The sequence below is a fragment of the Haplochromis burtoni genome, unplaced genomic scaffold (assembly GCF_018398535.1).
Source record: "Haplochromis burtoni strain Fernald_Lab_line unplaced genomic scaffold, NCSU_Asbu1 Contig_144, whole genome shotgun sequence".
NCBI lineage: Eukaryota > Metazoa > Chordata > Actinopteri > Cichliformes > Cichlidae > Haplochromis > Haplochromis burtoni.
Window position 1 is genome coordinate 798744 of NW_024582505.1, and position 13712 is coordinate 812455.

General features: G+C 39.6%; 2 protein-coding genes across 4 annotated transcripts in view; both read right to left on the reverse strand.

The window, feature by feature from the left end:
* The window catches only part of rpa1 (replication protein A1), a 29318-nt gene extending 20395 nt beyond the window's left edge, over positions 1–8923 (reverse strand). The window contains exons 1-10 of one of the 2 annotated variants that reach the window (XM_005932015.3): positions 8667–8923; positions 8284–8331; positions 5512–5590; positions 5119–5227; positions 4882–4970; positions 4659–4733; positions 2745–2859; positions 1331–1433; positions 1119–1187; positions 594–786 (exon numbers count right to left, since the gene is read on the reverse strand). In XM_005932015.3, the coding sequence (XP_005932077.1) occupies positions 594–786; positions 1119–1187; positions 1331–1433; positions 2745–2859; positions 4659–4733; positions 4882–4970; positions 5119–5227; positions 5512–5590; positions 8284–8331; positions 8667–8696 (910 nt within the window). In that variant the 5' untranslated portion in view covers positions 8697–8923. Of the gene's footprint in view, positions 1–593; positions 787–1118; positions 1188–1330; positions 1434–2744; positions 2863–4658; positions 4734–4881; positions 4971–5118; positions 5228–5511; positions 5591–8283; positions 8332–8666 lie in introns of both variants that reach the window. The other variant, XM_005932014.3, reaches the window with a different exon arrangement.
* Positions 8924–9612: 689 nt separating this feature from the next.
* Positions 9613–13327, reverse strand: serpinf2b (serpin peptidase inhibitor, clade F (alpha-2 antiplasmin, pigment epithelium derived factor), member 2b). 2 transcript variants are annotated; one of them, XM_005932016.2, is made up of 10 exons: positions 12994–13212; positions 12577–12674; positions 12302–12370; positions 12143–12202; positions 11713–12013; positions 11389–11532; positions 11087–11275; positions 10786–10928; positions 10480–10684; positions 9613–10327 (listed from the first exon to the last, which is right to left on the reverse strand). In XM_005932016.2, exons 3-10 carry the CDS (start codon positions 12353–12355, stop codon positions 9975–9977), a joined length of 1449 nt encoding a protein of 482 aa, XP_005932078.1. In that variant the 5' UTR covers positions 12356–12370; positions 12577–12674; positions 12994–13212; the 3' UTR covers positions 9613–9974. The 2 variants fall into 2 exon arrangements, with proteins under 2 accessions (XP_005932078.1, XP_005932079.1); XM_005932017.1 differs by lacking the exon at positions 12577–12674 and having other exon boundaries at positions 12994–13327.
* Positions 13328–13712: the final 385 nt, after the last annotated feature.

The following is a 13712-nucleotide window of genomic DNA, read 5'->3' on the forward strand; positions in this document are numbered from 1 at the left end:
TTAGATTATGTCTCCAACTTCTGAGGTACTCAGACACACATGACACACCTCTCTCATGTCATAGATGTCCAGTTTTTTTTTTCTCTGTACTTTTTGGGGAACATGTTGGAAGGATTAAGAGGCTTTAATGAAATGAATGGATATTGTCTGACGAGAAGACTTGGTGAACAGATCGGCCTTTGCCATATATTTATGAGGACTACAGGCTAAATTTTTATGTTTATACAGCCCGTCTTCTTAACAGTATTGCACTTTGAGAGTTTCAACCTGCCAGCTTCACTCACTGGACTTTGCAAATACCCACAAACACACTGACAAATAAAAACATAAACTGTCACAAGTCTAATTTTCAGCAGGAAAACCAGACTTGAGTTTTTTGCTGATAATATTTCAGGAATATGCAAAGGCACTTTTGATTTCTTTTTCACACAAAGTGCCATTTATTTGCAGTTAAAGGCTGCAGGCTGTTTATCAGTTCACCTCTCAAAATAAACTGTGCGAACAAAAGAAAGAACTGACACAGTTATGTGGGACCTTAAAGACACATGCTGGGTTCAGAAATTCCTGTCTAGATTGTTACTTCTACTCCTTACCAACAATAGCATCTTTGTCTCTGTTCTCCAGGTCACCGATAGAGACAAAGTCACATTGCACCATGGGAACGTCACAGCTGTCCTCACAGGGGATAATGGTGGACTCGCCATTGAGTGTCATCTCATAGTCATTCTTTACTGATGTGTACTGCTTGTTGGCGAGCTTAAGGGAGCCCTTGGAGATGTAGTAGACCTGGCCCACACAGATGGATGAACCACATGTTAATCAGAGATCTGGGTAGCATTTCACCTGACTGAATGGCGCAAACAAGATAGGACTTCAGGCAGTCAGTGGGAGGGGGAGAGGTGATCAACAAAGGCTGGCAGATGATCATAAGCAGCTTATTGTATGGGTACAGTGCAGCCAGATGACTCATTCATAGTCTCTGTGGTTTTAACTCACAAAGTACTGGCAGCTGTTGATAGCACAATCTACAGCCAAATCAGTCTTTGACGGCGCAGTAAAAGGCGGTTTTGGCATAATAATTAGGACATATTGAATCATTATCTGAAGGAACATCTCACCTTGCCAGCCTCAATAAGACTGTAGAACTTGTCCACTTCTTGGTTGAAACCAGTCACTCGTATCTCTCCCTGTGGAAAAATATAAATATTTAATTTAAAACAAAAAACATATGTCCAAATGGTTTCTAAATTAGGAGATGTTTGGTGGTTTGTTTTTTTTTTGTTTTTTTTTTAAACACAAAAATTAACAGTCAGAGTACAAATACACTTACACTCTCATCAACAATCTCCATGGAGAATAGCTTGCCATCCCCCCGAGAGTTGCTCCATGTACGAATGGAGCTCTTGTTGGTCACACGAGCGCGGATCGTCCACCTATTACAAAAAAGACAAATCTGAGCTTATCATCTCTGCATTCTTCATTTTTCGGGCACCTTATGAGCCCAGATGTCAGCTCCACACACATGTAGGGATTCATGCACTTGGTATTGTGACCTTTTAAACATCTGCCCCCTAGAAGACCTTTGCATAAATATCACTGAGCAACAACATCATTAAACCCGTTTAATTTACTTGCTTCTTTTGCAACAGGTTTTTCACAGACATTTTGATTACCATTTAGAAAGAAAATAACAGATGTACTTTAATTAGCCTAATATTAAGTTAATTGTGCCAGCAGTATGAGTTCTGCACTGGCATTCCTCTGTAAGATTTGGTCGATGGTTAGTAGTGCCTGTGTTGGTTGTTGGAAAGGCTTGTGCAGTCTAACATGCATACATTCATATTGGGTTGTAGTCTCCTTGATCCATTTTAAGACTGAAACTGACCTTCCAAAAAGTTTTCCAAACACGTGTTCCATGCAACACTGTCGTTACACTGTAGAGCCTGACCAAGTCTTGGCTATTTGACATTTGCGTGTCACAGAATTGTGAACCTTAGAGTCATAATTACTTCCATCAGTCATGGCACCACAGCTGAAGCGATCAGTGAGAAGGGCCCCAGGATATGTCCAGAGTTTCCACCAATCACCATCGACACCCACGGCAAGTCCGCCTTCGTACCGAGCCCCACAAAGCCACCCCTCAGATCCCATCCTTATTCCAAAGTTATGGATCTGGAATTCCATTGTCAGTATAGTGGTACAGTGGTTAGCACTGCTGCCCCAGGGCAGCGAGGGTCCTGGGTATAAATTCAGGGAAACTGCATGTTCTTCTGTTCAAGTGGATTCTTTCCGGTTACACAGTCCAAAGACAGTGTGATAAACACGGGTTTGGCTATTTTAAATTGGCCACCAATAACTATGATAATTAAGGACTGAATTAAGGATTGAAATGTAATTGTAGTTTATACCTTCTACTTTATTTAGGCTTTAGCAAAAATACTGCAATAATGTTTAGGAATTATCGGGTTCAAAATTACTGGATTAATGACTCAAAAGCAGTTTTAGTGCCAGCTGTTCCCTGGTTTTCTGCTATTTCTTGACAAACAGCATCTCCCAAGTATTAATTTTGCATTTCCTAACTGCACTGACAAACAGCTGGCTTAATGATGGCCTCCTTTCCTCATATGAATACTTCTTTGGTTGACATTCAGTTTTTTGCCATATGTACACAATGCCTTTTTGCTGACCCAGAAATATCAAATATATAGCATTTAGAGATTAACGTGACTGGCAAAAATACTTACTTGGACTGGTAGGGGTTGAGGCTTGCAATGGGCACAACTTTGGAGCTTCCCCCTGGAGTATTTGGCATAACAGATGGAGCTTTCTTCCCAAAGTCTCTGTTTAAACCTCTGTTCACTGCTGAGGGAATGAGGAGAAAAATAAATGATCAATGAAGAGCAGTGATGAAGAGTCATGAGAGAGGCACATTATTCAGAGACAAATTACAAAAAGAAACCATCCAGTTTCTTTGGATTGCAATTGCTTGATCACTGTAATTACCTCGTATCATCAGAAAGAAGTCCATCCCACCAAAACCCAACAAAAACAACCCATTGACTTAAAAGTACATTTACCATCACTGACTCTTGAAACTAGCAAGCAGGAACAACTCAAAGAGGAAACAAAAATCCTGTCAAGCCAAGTTGTTGGCGATGTGTGATCCAGCATTTTGGTGAGAAGGATGATTCACATTTCACAGAATCAGGGCAGAGTGTGAAATGCTATAACAAACTGGAGCTGCTCTTCCCCCGGAGAGCGGTGCTGCCTGACTTTGAGATTTTCCGTTTGAACAAGCGCTGCACATTTGATTTGTGTGCGTCTCACGCGGAGGATTAGAGTTCAAAGTGTCCACTTAAGTCTTCCCGCGTTGCCAACCACTGCACTTCTGGTAATTAAGCCCCCAGATCAAGCAGCACACACAGAGAAATGAACAATGACTGTGCTGATGAGGAGGGTGGTTGCCACAACCTCAATTCCCACACGGCAGATTAGAGGGATGAATACCTGCTATGACACACTGGAAGACAGCAAAACCCTTATGATAGCTGGACTGCACACCTCACCTGGTCCAAGTTGTCCGCTATGCTGTGATATACTGCTCATCTCTGACATGATCAAGTGACAGTGTTTCAAAAGCAAATTCAATACTTCATTCATCTCTTTCACACTCTCCTGCGAGTCTGTGTTGCTGCGTGTTTGTTCAGTAGCGCTTTCAGTCAAAGGAAGATAAACATGGTGATTGACACACGCAGGCACAATCAGCTCTCCATCTAGACAAGCTCAAGTAGCTGTTGAATTTCATGATGCTACACAGTAACATGAAACAAGACAGTTGGAAGATGTGTGTCAATAATAGGACATTTGAGGCAGCTAAAAAGAAAAATATTTCACAATGGGGTTGTCAAAATTACTTAAGTCCCATAAATCTGTGGGTCACCCAGAATACCACAAAGCAACAGAAAAATGCTACCACCTGGTGGTCCTTTATGTACTACATGCTCACAGTGTGTTTTTCTGTTCCCATATACAACCTCCAGAGCTGAAAATTGAAGTAAACATGGAAAAAGTTGAAGTTCCTCCAGGTGCCACTTGAGGCTGGTCACAAAACTGAGTCAAGTTTAAATGCCCAATTTTGCAGCATTAAAAAAAGAAAAGAAAAAAATCCTATGCAGCACTCTACCTCCTGAGCTACGCCCTAGCCCTCGTACAAAAAAGATTTTGATCACCAAGGAAAGTTTCCCCATTTACAACAACTCTGAATGGGATTTTTTTTTTTTTTACATAACTCAACCACCTGGACAGTTGTATTAAGGGTAACACCACACTGATTGGCAGGTGTACCAACACAGGCTGCTTTCCAGCGTTTTTTTAGTCCCTTCCTTGACACTAGTGAGCCAGTGTGTGTGTCTGCGAGTTGCACTTACTTTATGAATGCCGCGTGCTCACTAAACTAGTATTAGCTGATACATTAAAAATCTCACCCTTTCATCCACATAAAGGTAGCTTCTGACAGTGTTAAACCTTCAAAATGTGGAATCCAAAGCCAATGGGTGATGTCACAATGACACCCCCCCCCCACACACACCACACACACAAATCTTAAGATTTCATTAATTTGAATTCATTTTCAAGATTAAAATAAACCTTTCACTCACCTTCATTTCTGTTCTGTGGCTGCAGCGGGGGTCGGTTTTCAGGGACAGGAGCTGACTGTGGGCCTTTACTTTGCCCTGTAAGAAAGACCTGACATTAGTGTTACCCTGCAGTAACAGTATGACCCATTATGTGTGACTAATGCATCTCTAAATTAGTCCCACTTCATAAGCGTATTCACTGAGCACTGCTGTAATATCAATGAAGTATATTTCAAAGACTTACCCTCAGTGTAAGGAGTAGGGTCTCCTATTCTACCGGCAACATCTTTTGCCGGCTTAATGACATCAATTTCCAAAATGATTACTACTCGTCTGTAATGAGACATGTCCATTAACAACAGAAAACAGCCCTCTGCTCCGTATTTATTCATATTTAAGTGTTTTTAAGGCCTGCTTGCTTCCATTAAGTCGAGAACGTTTAAAAAAAAAAAAAAAAGAAATGTGCAGAAAATTTGTATACCGTCCATCCTTCAGTATATTGGTCACGTGTCTCTTCAGATTACAGATGCAGTTTGGGGCCAGTATGTTTTCCTCAGCCATATGGTTCAGCTGGGTGGAGAGCATGAATGCTGCAGATGGTTTAAGAGAGGAAAGTCAGACAAGAGTGACCCAGGTTCCCCCTACTTAAGAGCCTCTTGAGAGCAATAGCTTCGTCTTTAACCCCATGCAAGTAGTCAATTTAGTAGAACATCTTTTAAAAAAATCCAGTTAAAATGGAATTTCATGTAAGAGATTTGTCAGAGAAAACTCGTGACTCTCAATAATTTAGAACAGATGGTTAAAATGGGTACATGAACATGTTTAAAACTTCAATGCAAAATACATCAGTGAATGAACTTAATAAAAACCTCACATGACAGAGTGTGCCTTCCATCACTCATCATCACCCGAAAGCGAGAAGGACCATTTCCTCCATCAAGCTTGCGAATATTCTGAAAAACAATATATGAATAAAACTGTTCAATAAATTTAAAAAAAGACAAAAAAAAAGACAAAAAAAAACAACAACACATTTTCTGACCAATATTGTGTCCCTTATGTGAACTTACACATTCTGTGATTGCATTATTTAAAGTATAGAGGATATTTAGTTATTGCCTATGGGCCTGTACTCCTTATTCCCAGCTGCTTTCACAGTGAGATGGATTCAGTAAGGATGATTTTCCTGTAGTCTTTCCTCTTAAGTAAAGTCACTGCTCAGAGAGAGGTTTTAACTAAGAAACTGTAGCCTTTTGAAGTCTTATAGTGATTTGTCAGACCTGCCCCTTAAGAGGGGTCAGTCCCTAAAAAAATTTAACCAAATCTTTTACCATTTTTAAACATGTTTGAGCCCTCATAACATAACCACAGGAAAGTATGTGTTCAGGGGGAACTGTCAAGGGCCATCAAAACAAGTAATAAGATATGAACTGAAATACCTCAGTTGGATATTTAGATTTTTATAAATTCAGTAAAAAGGACTGCCACAAGTTGAACGTGGAATGAATCGACAAACTCCCAACAGAGCATCCAACCGTGTTACTTGATTATTTACTTTTTCAGTAAATAATCGGAAAACCGACAGAAAATCCAGTGTCCCATTGTTTGTTTGTGCTCCTGTCACAGGCAATAACAGTCGAACCGACAGCAGTTTTTAATAGAGCTTTTCAGCCTTGTACATATATTTAGCTACTAAGTTAAGAGGGCTCAAAACTGATGCAAAATCTCGACCCCACACACTACACATACTTTCAGGGACAGAAACCAGCTTTAACCCTTAGATGCACATGTGGGGTCAAAAATGACCCCAGGGGTTGTTTTTCTTCAACATCTTTAAAATGCAAAGTTGTAATATATTCATATTCCAGGTATTCCTCATAAAACATGTTTGTAACATGAGGCCACTTGCATTTTTATTTATTTTTTCATTAATTTTAGAAAAATGCAGTTTTTGTATCACTACCCCACTCTTCCACAAGCGGGGTCAAAAATGACCCCAAGCAGTTCCTGTGGCATCTTCTGTGAAACTTTCATTCTTAGCAACTCTGACTGACCCACTTACACTTCTGATGGATCAAGAATTAATTTTTACACAGTAACATACATGATTAATAGTCAGGGCTGCACATAAGTGGTCCGCAGGCGCGCATTCGCTGTCAAAATAAAAGTATTCCCGGAAATTCAGAGAATAGGCGCTTCTTTTGTTGTGGAGGAACACCAAAGTAATTGCCTACGGAGCTTGCTTTTTCGACATCTTTAAGAGCTCTGAACAAATGTCTGTCCTCCTCCAGAACATCTTATGTTCGCAAACGCACATTCCAACTTCTTATCTGGTTCTGCAAATGCGCACCTGCGGACCATTTATGTGCAGCCCTGTTTATAGTTTCCTGTGCATTTCAAACATTGTCCTTTCTGATGTTTTTTTTTTAATATTTAAAGTAGCATGGCTGCTATGAGGCCAGCTAGGATCCCTGTGGACCTACAAATGATCCAGGACGGATGGGATGAAGAGCCCATCAGAGGCACTGACTCAGAATCTGACATCTCAGATATAGAGGACCCAGACTACTGTCCCCCCCCCCACTTAACAAGGCCAGTCAGATACAGGAGCCCTCTGAAGAGCAAATGGATATTGAGTCTAACAGAATGAGCCCCTCTTACTGCTCTAGCCACAATATTCTGAATTAGTCGGCCAGGGCTTGCAGTTGGGTTTAGTACTGTCTCCCCAATAGATGCATGGAAGATGTTCATGTCTGATAATATAATAGAAGAGGTGCTGTCATACACAAACATGGAGGCACGAAGAGTAGCCACAGACAGGGAAAAGAGTGGAAAAATATAATCAAACATAAGCTCCGGCCTTCATTTGATTGACCATTTTTGCAGGAAGTGAGAAGAACTGGGATGTACCAGTCGGTGTGCTTTTTGGGAGTCCTCTGCATAATCCATTGTACAAGGCCACTATATCAATTCAAAGATTTAAAGATATTCGCCGTTTCTTGCACTTTGATGACAAGAGGACCAGAGCCTACCGACTGAAAACAAACCACATGGCAGCTTTCAGCTACATATGGGGCCTGTTCCTGGTCAACTGCAGGCAGAAATTTATTCTCAGTGATTGTGTTACAGTGGCTGAACAACTTGTGCCTTTCAGAGGGAAGGCCCAGCTTCTGCAGTATATGCCGAGCAAGCATACAAAAGTGATACAAAAACTGCAATTTCTTAAAATTAATGAAAAAATAAATAAAAATGTAAAGGGCCTCATGTCACAAACATGTTTTATGAGGAATACCTCAAATATGAAAATATTACAACTCTTCGTTTTAAAGATTTTGAAGAATAACAACAGAGTTTATAGCAAAATGCATTGTTTCTATTTGGGGTCATTTTTGACCCCACTCGTGGAAGAGTGTAGGTACTGGTAAGTTGTGCATCCAAGGGTTAAGTTAAAAACGTGCAGGCCTCCATTAAAAAAAAAAAAAAGTTAGGCGGGGACTACGGATTGATTTTTCATGGAATGACCTAGAACTAATCCAGCTTTGTTTTGCAGAATTCATCCCATCTCATTTAAATATATGTGGTTGTGTTGAGTAATATTAAATATACATTTTCAAAAAAATAAATAATTAAATAAGTTGCTACTCACCACCAACTGAAGCACTGCGTCGTTGACACCGGTGCCATTTGAAAGAGCCTATAAATACGTTCAGATAATAAATTCTACATTTAATATAACTATTGTCGAAAACAAAACCACCCTTTTCCACCTTGACTTTAACACATTTTGCTACAATCACAGTTTTTAGAAGACACAAACGTAAATAACCGCTAATATCAAATTAAGCTACCGTCGAACAACGTTCGCAGTTCTGATTACAGCGGATGCAAAAATATGCAAACAAACGTACGATAGCGAACAACTCCACCTAAACAAAGACACCATTAAGTAGACGGCGCCAATTTACATTGAGCTTCTACAGCTTGCAGTATTAAACGGCGTAATATTTATGCTGTAAAAATATACCATACCTCTATTGTTCCCTCCGAGAGTTTCGTCATGGCTGACAAAGGGTGATTTTAGCTACCACAACAAAAGAAAAATATCTGAAAGTTTTAACAAGACAGAACCTCAGTACTACTAGCACTGACAGTAAGCAACAAAATTATGACCGTGGCGCCAACAGCTTGTAACAACGCGCCAAGGCGCGTATGCGCTGCCACGACTTCCGTTTCCGTTTACAGATCTGCGTTCAGTTTAGCCTTTCTAAACATCGTGCATCTGCGTGTCTTGGTTATACTGAAAACTGATCAGAGATCAGCTTCGCTAAAGTCACCGCCAACAATGACGTGACGTCAGGCGGGTTTCATGGTGCCTTCCCATTTATAGGAAACTGGGATACTTCAGACTTTACCGTAACATTTTTTGTAAGATACAAAGAAATCCCTTAAGGAACATAGATTTGATATGTTAATATTTTTATTTGCCTTCAGATGTTAACTGAACATCTGCTTCTTTTCTTTGCATTTAGGAAGATCGTGTCCGTCAAGTCTTTTTCATAACAATCACAAAAAGAAAAATGGTGAGGTAGAAGATACCACTTCATTACCTGAAAAGAAGAGGCAAAGACAATTATCCACAGCAAGCAATTGCTGAGACAATATATGTAAGAATACTCCCTACCACTGTTTGCGTCATTACATTTTCCCAGTTTTAGAAATGCAACAACTTACAACAACCCTTTTCTTTTAAAGATATGTCATTTTGAAAACAGAATGAAGGTTTTCACCACAACTTCACCTACTTCTAAGCTGCATGGTGAAAAACAAGGATCTGAAAAAGTCAGCGTTTCGGTCTGTAGCCAGGGTCATCCACAGGCCGAAACGCGCTGGTCAAGTAATAAAGTTGTAGTCTTAGTGTAGCTGAAGCTTCGACCTGTTTTCACGATGTGTCACAATGAAACTCATAAGCATGACGTGTGATTCAAATCAGTTCAGTTTATTGAGTCATTACATCAAACCATCCAATACACATACTGATTCAGTAATAATCTGACACTGTAACCAATTTACTTTGTGTTGAGATCAAAATGTATGTGCCATCAAATTGAAATAGGCTCAGTATAAGCAACAATGACCATACTTTTTTTGTTTAATTATTATTTTTGACAAGGACATCTCACCTAATAGAAACTATATTATTTTAAAGGAATACTCAAGTTTTGGGCTCCCCATTTTGTTCACAGAATCAGTTTTCACAAATATTTTGATTGAGTTAACTAATAGTCTTTCCTGTACTGGTCTGAGTTTCTCTGGAAGAGCTGTAAAGGGTTTTAGTCCTTACTTAGGTGGGCCTCCAAATTGGGCCCCATCATTCTTGTCAATGGGAAATCCCACTTTATCCTTGCTTCCAAATTCCCCTTTCTGTAGGACAGGAGCTCCGGGATTGGGGTTGTTGATTACACCCATAAAAATCGGTATTTTAGTTACATCATGCATAAGTGCAAAGAAGAAGGGTTGGCTGAGATGGAAAACTGGATTGGATGCCCTTGAAATAACCACAGTAGTAGCTGCAGCTGCCTCTGCACCATCCTCATTTATCTCCATGCTGGACTTATGCATTACACTGGACACCAGCAGAGGGCCATCTGAAATCTCAGCCAAGTTGGGAGAAGAAAATATCTCACCAAGGCCTAACAAAGAGCACAGAGTATAAGGTCAGTTCATGGGTTAAATGTCGCTACCTTTATCTCACACAAAGTCCAGTAGTTTCATCAAGCAATAATGTAATGTATAAGTCGTGAATTATAAATGTAACACTAAGTTCACAAAAAACAGGTCTTACCCAATTTGATAAAGACATCTTTTAACTCTTGTCCATACTCTAGTTTGAATTTGGGGACTTTTACTTGAACTGCCCTCTCTTTGGGCAGTCGATTGTAAAGGTTAGAGACATCGATCTTTGCAGCAAGTGAAGAGATATTTGTCTGCAAAGACATAGGCACGACCACCAATAAACTCATAGACTTCCGGAATGGGAAGCTCGCTACCTGCACAAAGAAAAAGAATGGCGCTTTAGTAAAATGGAGGGTATCCAAGGAATTTAATTTTCTCTTCAAACATTTGAGGTTTGAAAATATTTTTGTTTTACCTGAGCCTCCAGTTCATGATCAATGAAGAAACTCAAGGGATGTTTGGCATCTTCCATTACCTCTACATCAACCATGTGCTGTTCATCGAGATAGAACACACCTCTGGAGGTAAAGCGGGGGTCAAATCGAGCTTTCCACTCTCCTGTGGGAGCAAAGGAGGGAGGATCTTTGTTTGAGATAGCAGCAAAATGTAAAACACTTCGGAACACAGTCGATTTAATTCGGGATTAGAGAGGAAACAGTATCTTACAAAATGGGCAGAATTTTACAAATACAGTGGCATTTAAAAATCTCACTCACCTTTGAAATGGACGGCATTAATGAGCACGAGAAGCAGATTGGGAGGTAAAGCAGAAAGGAAGTCAGCTATCTTTCCTTGAGTTGCGTTCTCTACCCATGTGTTTATTTGCTCCAGATTCTCCAAGATTGCTGGTTCCGAGCGATAAAAGCGATGAGACTCATTGACAAATACTTCCTTTGGCTTAAACCCTAAAAACATAAACATCCCGACTTTATTTCTCCTAAATACTCTCAGATCATCTTTAAGGTGTAACGAGAAAAATTGTTTTAAAATTTAAAGACACAATCTTCTCAGTCATAACCTTCACGCAGAAAGATACGTGTGGCAATGTGTAGATCACTGTTTTTTAGCTGCATCAAGATACTATGCAGAGACTGGTGGTAGCAGGGGAGAGTGTTTTCATGAAGATGATGCATCAGCAGTTCCCTCGTCTCATTTACAGCACCTGTAAAAAGAGAAAAAAAAGAGGGGTACAATTACTGGATGAGAAATATGTTCTCTAGACAACAATAAACTAGGGTAAGTTGCTGACACAATTCATCAGATGTGGTAACACCATATAAAAATAACAACTTGCTTAGATAAAATATGATGCAGTAAAAGCACATTAACAAGACATGCATACCTAAAGCCAGCTGGGAAAGGCCTAGAGATATGCTTAAAGGAGATATGATAATATTTGGCTGCTCTGGCGTCATCTCCAGGTTCTGCAGCAGCTGCACACCCATTTTCTGAATGGCAGCAGCAACAATTTCCTTGGAATGTGGGCTTCTGCCAAGAGACAGACAACCCCCATCATCTTCTTCTGTCGACGAGGCTCCAGTGGGCCCACTACTTGTTGTAGGTGGTTGATAGGATGTTGTAATTATAGAGGCTTCTGTAGTACCGGCGGATTCTGGCTGTGCTGTACTGCTGTGTCCTGTTTCCTATAGACACACATCAGAATTCCAAAGCTTATTATTTTCCAAGTTGTTAATTTAGGAGTCCAGAACCATGACCACGGAAAAACAAAAAGAAAGAAAAAAAAAAAACAGCAAAAGCGTTTTGACTCTAACCTCCTCTGGTTTTGTAAGAGGCACCAGCGAGACTGGTTGATTTTCTTCCACCTCAGCATTCTGTTGAGCACAAAGATAATATAGATTAACAATCGGCACAGGACGTAATCATCCAGTATAATCTTAACAGTGATTTTTTGAGATCTTTAAGAGGTTTACAGTGGCTCCTTGGCTACAGAGATAGATCAACAGGAGTGTCAGGCAGAGGTCCATTTCCTCACAATGCAACTGTGAAAGAGAAAATTAGGTTAACGGCAAAATTCTATATCCTGCTTAGATTTTATGGATCGACACAATTACCTTTCATGCTCACTGCAATTTAGCATGCTATGCGATAAAATTGAGTATGCCTCTGAAAGCACCATATTCATTCTTCCAGCTAATAGTTACAAGCTATTGAAAAAAGAAAGACATTAAGACACAACATTCCTCACCTTTATTTAGAATTACTTTGATGGATTGTCTGAAAGAATTGAGCACTTTCACTCTACTTAGTTGCGCTCACTTTCAAAGGAAATCCCCAGAAATGTGCCTAAAACACATGTGGATTTCAACCATAAATTGTGTACTTTCAAGTATTATTCAAGTTGCCAAAGCACATTATAATAGAGCGGATTAATCTCTAAATAATTATTTGCTTTACAAATATTTTGAAAACCATTTGTACTGTGGTATTTAAACATGGTATGGAAATCTAAGTCAAATGTCAAAAAGGCATTAACTCGGATTGCAACATTACCTCCCTTGCAGACCTTATACATGAAAAATGTTAAAACAGTGATATTTTGTGTAATCATTTAAGTCTTTAAAGTATTCAAATGTGCAGGAGTGTTTAAATATGTATGTCTTACCTTATATTTAAATTAGAAAAAAAACTTGCTGGCTTGTCCAAAAAAAGAGCAACTAAGTGCGGCGCATGTCAGGATTCCTGGGAGTAAGAGATTGGCATTTGCTCAGCAAACAGTTAAATATCAACTTAGATTGATTGGGGCCTCATTTAAGCCACTATTTGTTTGTAAATGTAGCTCCGGAAACTCTTGCAGGGTTAAATGTTGAAGCTAAACACAAGCAGCTATTTAGCACGTCAGTGGGGAGGTGATAATTTCATGACGCATTTAAATCCAAAGAAAACACGGCAACTTATTGCAAAGGTCTGATTAATCCAGCTTTGTGTCAGTAAACAAATACAAGTTGCTTATTTCAAAGTAATACATTTGATGTCAGAGAACACCCCCCACATTTCCCAGAAGCCCTGGATTTAATCCATGATTAACTTAAGATCTCAGGCAGCAAAACCAGAGGCTTCGGTTAACAAATCACTGTTTTGTGTTGTGACCAATAATACCCTTTAGATTCTCAAAGAAATATATATATATATAAAAAAAAAAAAAAAAACTCATCTGTTGGACTTGGTCACATTTTACCACTAAGCAAAAACGATATCTTTCAGATCACATGACTGCAGTCTGCAAACACAAAGAGGACTTTGTACAATCTGAGCTTTAGTGATTCAGCCAAGATCGAAGGACATGCTAGCAGTCAATGTATGTGAATCACAGAACAACTGGTA